Source organism: Cherax quadricarinatus, unplaced genomic scaffold (assembly GCF_038502225.1).
Source record: "Cherax quadricarinatus isolate ZL_2023a unplaced genomic scaffold, ASM3850222v1 Contig774, whole genome shotgun sequence".
In the NCBI taxonomy this organism is placed as follows: domain Eukaryota; kingdom Metazoa; phylum Arthropoda; class Malacostraca; order Decapoda; family Parastacidae; genus Cherax; species Cherax quadricarinatus.
In genome coordinates, this window is record NW_027195800.1 from 117,501 (window position 1) to 127,500 (window position 10,000).

The 10,000-nt window shown below is 43.5% G+C and overlaps 1 protein-coding gene across 1 annotated transcript in view; it reads left to right on the forward strand.

The window, feature by feature from the left end:
* Positions 1-10,000, forward strand: part of LOC128690250 (lysoplasmalogenase TMEM86B) — an 18,395-nt gene that overhangs the window by 6,437 nt on the left and 1,958 nt on the right. Inside the window, exon 4 of the mRNA XM_053778842.2 lies at positions 7,543-10,000. This exon is cut by the window's right edge and continues 1,958 nt beyond it. Coding sequence (XP_053634817.2) covers positions 7,543-7,930 — 388 coding nt within the window. The 3' untranslated portion in view covers positions 7,931-10,000. The remainder of the gene's footprint in view (positions 1-7,542) is intronic.

Here is a 10,000-nt window from a genome sequence, read left to right on the forward strand (position 1 = left end):
AGTTTGTGTGTGAGTTTGTGTATGAGTGTACTCACCTAGTTGTACTCACCTAGTTGAGGTTGCAGGGGTCGAGTCCAAGCTCCTGGCCCCGCCTCTTCACTGGTCGCTACTAGGTCACTCTCCCTGAACCATGAGCTTTATCGTACCTCTGCTTAAACCTATGTATGGATCCTGCCTCCACTACATCGCTTCCCAAACTATTCCACTTACTGACTACTCTGTGACTGAAGAAATACTTCCTAACATCCCTGTGATTCATCTGTGTCTTCAGCTTCCAACTGTGTCCCCGTGTTACTGTGTCCAGTCTCTGGAACATCCTGTCTTTGTCCACCTTGTCAATTCCTCTCAGTATTTTGTAAGTTGTTATCATGTCCCCCCTATCTCTCCTGTCCTCCAGTGTCGTCAGGTTGATTTCTCTTAACCTCTCCTCGTAGGACATACCTCTTAGCTCTGGGACTAGTCTTGTTGCAAACCTTTGCACTTTCTCTAGTTTCTTCACGTGCTTGGCTAGGTGTGGGTTCCAAACTGGTGCCGCATACTCCAATATGGGCCTAACGTATACGGTGTACAGGGTCCTGAACGATTCCTTATTAAGATGTCGGAATGCTGTTCTGAGGTTTGCTAGGCGCCCATATGCTGCAGCAGTTATTTGGTTGATGTGCGCTTCAGGAGATGTGCCTGGTGTTATACTCACCCCAAGATCTTTTTCCTTGAGTGATGTTTGTAGTCTCTGGCCCCCTAGACTGTACTCCGTCTGCGGTCTTCTTTGCCCTTCCCCAATCCTCATGACTTTGCACTTGGTGGGATTGAACTCCAGGAGCCAGTTGCTGGACCAGGTCTGCAGCCTGTCAGAGCCCTTTGTATTGTGTGTGTGTGTGTGTGTGTGTGTGTGTGTGTGTGTGTGTGTGTGTGTGTGTGTGTGTGTGTGTGTGTGTATGTGTGTGTGTGTGTGTGTATGTGTGTGTGTGTGTATGTGTGTGTGTGTGTGTGTGTGTGTGTGTGTGTGTGTGTGTGAGAGTGTGTGTGTGTGTGTGTGTGTGTGTGTGTATGTGTGTGTGTGTATGTGTGTGTGTGTGTGTGTGTGTGTGTGTGTGTGTGTGTGTACTCACCTATTTGTACTCACCTATTTGTGGTTGCAGGGGTCGAGTCATAGCTCCTGGCCCCGCCTCTTCACTGATTGCTACTAGGTCCTCTCTCTCCCTGCTACATGAGCTTTATCATACCTCGCCTTAAAACTATGTATGGTTCCTGCCTCCACTACTTCACTTTCTAGACTATTCCATGACTTGACTACTCTATGACTGAAGAAATACTTCCTAACATCCCTTCGATTCATCTGAGTCTTCAACTTCCAATTGTGACCTCTTGTGTCTGTGTCCCATCTCTGGAACATCCTGTCTTTGTCCACCTTGTCTATTCCGCGCAGTATTTTATATGTCGTTATCATGTCTCCCCTGACCCTCCTGGCCTCCAGTGTCGTCAGGCCGATTTCCCTCAACCTTTCTTCGTAGGACAATCCCCGTAGCTCTGGGACTAGTCTTGTTGCAAACCTTTGCACTTTCTCTAATTTCTTGACGTGCTTGACTAGGTGTGGATTCCAAACTGGTGCTGCATACTCCAGTATGGGCCTGATGTAAATGGTATACAGGGTCTTGAACGACTCCTTACTGAGGTATCGGAACGCTATCCGTAGGTTTGCCAGGCGCCCGTATGCTGCAGCAGTTATCTGATTTATGTGCACCTCAGGAGATATGCTCGGTGTTATACTCACCCCCAGATCTTTTTCCTTGAGTGAGGTTTGCAGTCTTTGGCCATCTAAACTATATTGTGTCTGCGGTCTTCTTTGCCCTTCCCCAATCTTCATGACTTTGCATTTGGCAGGGTTAAACTCAAGGAGCCAGTTGCTGGACCAGGCTTGCAGCCTGTCCAGGTCTCTTTGTAGTCCTGCCTGATCCTCATCCGATTTGATTCTTCTCATTAACTTCACATCATCTGCAAACAAGGACACTTCTGAGTCTATCCCTTCCGTTATGTCGTTCACATATACCAAGAACAGCACAGGTCCTAGGACTGACCCCTGTGGAACCCCGCTTGTCACAAGCGCCCACTCTGACACCTCGTCACGTACCATGACTCGTTGTTGCCTCCCTGTCAGGTATTCTCTGATCCATTGCAGTGCCTTTCCTGTTATGTGTGCCTGATCTTCTAGCTTTTTCAGTAACCTCTTGTGAGGAACTGTGTCGAAGGCCTTTTTGCAGTCCAAAAAAATGCAGTCGATCCACCCCTCTCTCTCTTGTCTTACTTCTGTCACCTTGTCATAAAACTCTAGTAGGTTTGTGACACAGGATTTTCCTTCCCTGAAACCATGCTGGTTGTCAATTATACACTTGTTTCTTTCCAGGTGCTCCACCACTCTCCTCCTGATGATCTTCTCCATGACCTTGCATACTATACACGTTAGTGATACAGGTCTGTAGTTTAGTGCCTCATGTCTGTCTCCCTTTTTAAAAATTGGGACTACATTTGCCATCTTCCATACCTCAGGGAGTTGCCCAGTTTCAAATGATGTGTTGAAGATCTTTGTTAATGGCACACACAATATCTCTGCTCCCTCTTTAAGGACCCACGGAGAGATGTTGTCTGGTCCCACCGCCTTTGAGGTGTCAAGTTCGCATAGCAGCTTCTTCACTTCCTCCTTGGTTATATGTACCTCATCCAGCACTTGCTGGTGTACCCCCCTGTTCTGATTTCCTGGAGTCCTACTGGTTTCCACTGTAAATACTTCTTTAAATCTCGTGTTGAGCTCCTGACATACCTCTCGGTCGTTGCTTGTGAATTCCCCATCACCCTTCCTCAGTCTGATTACCTGGTCCTTGACTGTTGTTTTCCTCCTGATGTGGCTGTACAACAGCTTCGGGTCAGTCTTGACTTTCGATGCTATGTCATTTTCATATTGTCGCTGAGCCTCCCTTCTTATCTGTGCATATTCATTTCTGGCTCTTCGGCTAATCTCTTTATTTTCCTGAGTTCTCTGTCTTCTGTACCTTTTCCATTCTCTAGTACACCTAGTTTTTGCCTCCCTACACCTTTGGGTGAACCAAGGACTCGTTCTGTTCTTCCCATTATTTCTGTTTCCCTTGGGAACAAACCTCTCCTCTGCCTCCTCGCATTTTGTTGCCACATAGTCCATCATTTCTTGTACTGGTTTTCCTGTCAGTTCCCTCTCCCACTGAATGTTTTGAAGGAAGTTCCTCATGCCTGAGTAGTTCCCCCTTTTGTAGTTTGGTTTTTCCCATCCTATTCCTGCTACTCTCTCCACTTGGAGCTCAACTATGTAGTCGAAGCACAGAACCACATGATCACTAGCTCCCAGGGGCCTTTCATACAAGATATCCTCGATGTCCGAACTACTCAAGGTGAATACAAGATCCAGTCTTGCTGATTCATCCTCTCCTCTCTCTCTGGTAGTGTCTCTAACATGTTGATGCATGAGGTTTTCCAGTACCACATCCATCATCTTGGCTCTCCATGTTTCGGAACCCCCATGGGGCTCCAGGTTTTCCCAGTCAATCTCCTTGTGATTGAAATCACCCATAACTAGTAACTTTGCTCCCCCCACGTGTGCTCTCCTGGCCACCTCGGCTAGTGTGTCGACCATGGCTCTGTTGCTCTCATCGTATTCTTCTCTTGGTCTCCTGCAGTTCTGTGGTGGGTTGTACATTACTGCAATTATCACCTTATGTCCCTCAGACTGGATTGTTCCTACTAAGTAGTCCCTTTCACCCGTGCCATCCATTCCTTCCATTTTCTCAAAACCCCACTGGCTTTTAATGAGCAGTGCAACTCCTCCTCCCCCTCTCCTCCCTCTGTCTTTCCTGAAGATTTGATATCCGGGTGGAAAGATTGAATCTGTTATTATTCTGGTGAGTTTTGTTTCTGTGAGTGCTATTATGTCTGGGGATGTCTCCTTGATTCTTTCGTGCCACTCCTCATACTTATTTGTTATTCCATCTGCATTTGTATACCATACCTTCAACTTCTTTTCTAAGACTGTGGTCTGGGAGGTGTATTGGGGTTGGGGAAGTGGGAGACCTGATAAGGAACTATGGGTGGTTGCTGTGGGGGTGGAGTTTGTAATGTAGTGGGTGGGGGCATTGGATATGGCATGGGTGTTGTGGTTTAGAGTGTTTGGCTGCACTGGGGTTGACCTGGTTGGGAGGCTTCTATAGGAAGCTGTGAGGGAGGTTGTATTTGATCTTCTTCCTGTGTCTGGGATCTCCTGTCTGTCTTCTCCATCCCCTCTCTTTCCTCCTTTCGCCTTTGTACCATCTCTCTCAGTTTCCGCCTTTCGTCTTGTGTTCTGTCGCGGTCGAGATACACCTTCCTGTATCCCGGCATGTCCCTTAATCGTGCTTTTTCCTGCAGTATCCTGTTCCGAGTCGATTCTGCCTTGAAGGTCACTTTCACTGGCCGGTTTCTTTTTTTTACAAACCCCCCTATTCTCCGAAAATTTTCCAGCTGGGTCATGTCGTCTTCTCCGATTACTTTCATGATGCTTTCAATTTCTTTTTTTTCCCCTTGTTTTCTTGCTTCATATGTTTCCCCTTCAACTTCCTGTAGCCCATACACAAAGACTGACCTCACCCTTTCATTCTCCCACTGCATATCCCTGTGTATCCCCTCATTCAATTTGATTTCCTCCATTGCAGCTTTCCTTTCTTCAGTTTCACTAGCTACTGTACATGGGCTCAGTGGCCTGTCATTTTCCCATCTCGGCTTTCCCTGGGCTCTGTTGTGGTCTTTTAGGGCCTCCACATATAGCTTAGCTCTTTCATTTACTACAGTCTCCACTGATAGAGCTTCTACATGCAGTTTTGCTCCTCCTTTCCCTACAGTCCCCTTATTTGTGGCTGAGGTAGCGGTCTCTGTTGTCAATCCCATAATGTTCTTTAGTTCTTTAGGCTGTTTCAGATTTTCCAGTTCCTCTTCTAAACTCTGTATCCTGGCCTCTGCTGCTTTGACTTTCACCTCCCACTTCCTGCTTTCCATGTCTATCCTCTCTTCCATTCTCATGCTAAGTTCTTCTAGTTTCTTTTCCCATTCTTGTTCCCTTTTTGTGAGCTCTGCTGCCCAACCTTCCTTTGCAGTTTCCTCCTCCTGTCCCTTGGGTTTTCTTGTTGCTCTCTGGCAACCCATTTTTGTTTTATCCTGATTGCCTCAGAGTGGGGAACCTATGTAATTCTGTATGTTAGGTTAGTATTGTATATGTCAGAGTGTGGGGGGGGGGAGGTAGAGGAGGAACTGTGGCTATATGGGAGAGTAGTGGGGAGGGGGAGTGGGAAGGAGAGTGAAGCAAGTGGGTAAGTGGGTGAGGGAGAGGTGGGGAGGGGGAGGGTGAAAGAGGGAGGGGAGGGATCAGGTGAAGGAGTGAGATGTCGGTGGGGGAGGGGGGGGAGTGTATGTGTGAGTCTGGCAATATGTGTGTGTGTGTTGTGTGTGTGTTGCGTGTGTGTGTGGGGAGGGGTGGGGGGGTGTGGGTGGGTGTGGGTGGGTGTGTGGGTGGGTGTGTGGGTGGGTGTGTGGGTGGGTGTGTGGGTGGGTGTGTAGGTGTGTGTGTTTGTGTGTGTGTGTGGGTGTGTGTGGGTGTGTGTGTGTGGGTGTGTGGTTGGGTGTGTGGTTGGGTGTGTGTGTGGGTGTATGTGGGTGTGTGGGTGTGTGGGTGTGTGTGGGGATGTGTGGGTGTATGTGGGTGTGTGAGTTTATGTGGGTGTGTGGGTGTATGTGGGTGTGTGGGTGTGTGTGGGTGTGGGTGTGTGGGTGGGTGTGTGGGTGGGTGTGTGGGTGTGTGGGTGGGTGTGTGGGTGGGTGTGTGGGTGGGTGTGTGGGTGGGTGTGTGGTTGGGTGTGTGTGTGGGTGTGTGTGGGTGTGTGTGGGTGTGTGTGGGTGTGTGTGGGTGTGTGTGGGTGTGACTGTGCGTGCGCACACTAGGCTACGCTACTCTTTTGAAGATTATAAAAAAATTTTCACAATCAATTCCTTATTATATGCACTAATATATACTATATAATATTAATTTCGTACACTTGTGTTTGTGTGTGTGTGTGTTTACTAGCTTGTCGTTCTTTGAAAAAGAGGGGGGGGGGGGTTACGTTAACACTATTTGTTATTGTTGTTGTTTCACCGGTACTCTTCCGGGCCAGATCTCCGCACACTAGGCTACTTTACTTTTTGAAGATTATAGGATTATTTTTTCTCACTCAATTCCTTATTATTATATACTAATGTTTATTATAACAATAATTACGGGTGCACACGTGTGTTTGTATGTGCGTACTTGTTTACTAGCTTGTCCCTCAGAAAAACGGGGGGGGGGGTTCACTAGGCTACACAACTCTTCTGGAGTTTACCTGGCTATATTTAGATAATTTACTAACCACTATCTATCTCCTGGTACTGAAATAGGGAGAGAGAGATGGTATAGCATACAACCAGCAGGGCGAGACACTTGAGACTTTAGACACTAACCAAAATTAACCACAAATAGGCAAGTGATGTCGTCTGCGCAACAATGGAGGTTCCTGCTGGTCGTCTATCAACTCCTTCAATTTTGTAACTCCTTCAGGAACTTTATCATGCATTCAAGTTTTTATTTTCTTTTTCTTTTAAGACTTGGTATTCCCTCTTTTTTCTTTAGTACAGTATTATGGTCATAACAAGTCTGATGATGTTAGCTACATTCACAACACCAACAGCTGGGGATTGACTAATTTTTCTTACTTTCAGCATTTACTTAATCACTCTTTTATGACCTTATCACTACACTGCTGCTATAATCAACCAACATATGTATTTGTTAATATTTCAGATCACACCGTTAACCCAATTAACTGTTTGGATATTTTGTGTCAACACTGCGGCCAGCAGCCTGATCAGCTGACTGCTACCCTCCCTCACTCAAATTTCATTCAAATTTAAATTGTAAAAAATTCTTGATCCTATCACATTATTCGCACTCTTGAAAGCTATTACACTCTTGTAGGTATGTTCACTGATTCACTCACGTACGATGACCGCTAATAATATCTTAGGACAGCCACTAGAACGCTAAATCCTGGGAGCACTATTTAGCGATACTGCTTCACGTGTGTGTGTGTGTGTGTGTGTATGTGTGTGTGTGTGTGTGTGTGTGTGTGTATGTGCGTGCATGTGCGTGCATGTGCGTGTGGGTGCTCGCTATGTTCGTGTACTCTCTGTAGTCTTAGTGATCTCTTACTAAACTGACCGAGTATACACATTTCTTCTATGTTCTCTTGCTTTCTCACATCTCCATCACGTATTCACCTACATCTCCAAAAAATCCACCAATCACTCTACTTTCTCTCTTCACTTACTTTCTCCTGCAGAAAGTCAGTCACTTTAATTGTATATTGTGAAAGAGCCGCTGACTCAACACTATCTATAACAGCTTCACCATCATTACTGTAAGTATTTAAATAACTATATATTAATTTTTAATGAGAATAATGTTGTGTGTGTGTTCAGAGCGAGGTTGGTGCACGAGGTGTGTGGTGCACAGCGGGCGTGCACTCTTGGAGGTGCTGTCGCCTTCTGGGTCTCTGATGCCAGCATCGTGATACTGCAGTTGGGGCAGTTGATACCTCACAAATATGCCCAGGCTGTCATCCTTTCCACCTACTACATTGCCCAGCTGCTGCTCACCCTGGGTGCTGCCCAGAAATTCTGGGCAGGAACCACTGCCTCTCACACCAGTGTTACCTCTACTGCCTCCTCCCCCTCCTCCTCCTCCTCCAAGGCTCGTATTGCCTCCGTCAGGCATGGCAGCTCCTCCGTCAAGAATAACATTCCCTCTGTCAGGAGTAACACCTCCTCCGTCAACAGTAGAATCCCCTCCTCCAGAAAGTCAAGGTAACTCCAGTATTCATCTCAAGTCTACCGCACAGACATTGTATAAGTCTTTAAGAAGCGTCATCAGTATTCACAGGTGCACGCAAAAATACAACGAGAGGGAACAAAGATAATACCTATTTAGATTCCGCCCTGAGATCTTCAGACCTTAAAATTAGAGCAAAAGCACAAAACAGGTCAGCTTTTACGAACACAGGAAAATTTCTAAATTAAAGAAGAAAGACCTGAACTTAGTTAATGATGGTGCAATATAGTTATTGACGGTATGACTTAGTTAATGATGGTATGACTTAGTTAATGATGGTATGACTTAGTTAATGATGATATGACTTAGTTAATGATGGTATGACTTAGTTAATGATGGTATGACTTAGTTAATGATGGTATGACTTAGTTAATGATGATATGACTTAGTTAATGATGGTATGACTTAGTTAATGATGGTATGACTTAGTTAATGATGGTATGACTTAGTTAATGATGGTATGACTTAGTTAATGATGATATGACTTAGTTAATGATGGTATGACTTAGTTAATGATGATATGACTTAGTTAATGATGGTATGACTTAGTTAATGATGGTATGACTTAGTTAATGATGGTATGACTTAGTTAATGATGGTATGACTTAGTTAATGATGGTATGACTTAGTTAATGACGGTATGACTTAGTTAATGATGGTATGACTTAGTTAATGATGGTATGACTTAGTTAATGATGGTATGACTTAGTTAATGATGATATGACTTAGTTAATGATGGTATGACTTAGTTAATGATGATATGACTTAGTTAATGATGGTATGACTTAGTTAATGATGGTATGACTTAGTTAATGACGGTATGACTTAGTTAATGATGGTATGACTTAGTTAATGATGGTATGACTTAGTTAATGATGGTATGACTTAGTTAATGATGGTATGACTTAGTTAATGATGGTATGACTTAGTTAATGATGGTATGACATAGTTAATGATGGTATGACTTAGTTAATGACGGTATGACTTAGTTAATGATGGTATGACTTAGTTAATGATGGTATGACTTAGTTAATGATGGTATGACTTAGTTAATGATGGTATGACATAGTTAATGATGGTATGACTTAGTTAATGACGGTATGACTTAGTTAATGATGGTATGACTTAGTTAATGATGGTATGACTTAGTTAATGACGGTATGACTTAGTTAATGATGGTATGACTTAGTTAATGATGGTATGACTTAGTTAATGATGGTATGACTTAGTTAATGATGGTATGACTTAGTTAATGATGGTATGACTTAGTTAATGATGGTATGACTTAGTTAATGATGGTATGACTTAGTTAATGATGGTATGACTTAGTTAATGATGGTATGACTTAGTTAATGATGGTATGACTTAGTTAATGATGGTATGACTTAGTTAATGATGGTATGACTTAGTTAATGGTGGTATGACTTAGTTAATGATGGTATGACTTAGTTAATGATGGTATGACTTAGTTAATGATGGTATGACTTAGTTAATGATGGTATGACTTAGTTAATGATGGTATGACTTAGTTAATGACGGTATGACTTAGTTAATGATGGTATGACTTAGTTAATGATGGTATGACTTAGTTAATGATGGTATGACTTAGTTAATGATGGTATGACTTAGTTAATGATGGTATGACTTAGTTAATGATGGTATGACATAGTTAATGATGGTATGACTTAGTTAATGACGGTATGACTTAGTTAATGATGGTATGACTTAGTTAATGATGGTATGACTTAGTTAATGATGGTATGACTTAGTTAATGATGGTATGACATAGTTAATGATGGTATGACTTAGTTAATGACGGTATGACTTAGTTAATGATGGTATGACTTAGTTAATGATGGTATGACTTAGTTAATGACGGTATGACTTAGTTAATGATGGTATGACTTAGTTAATGATGGTATGACTTAGTTAATGATGGTATGACTTAGTTAATGATGGTATGACTTAGTTAATGATGGTATGACTTAGTTAATGATGGTATGACTTAGTTAATGATGGTATGACTTAGTTAATGATGGTATGACTTAG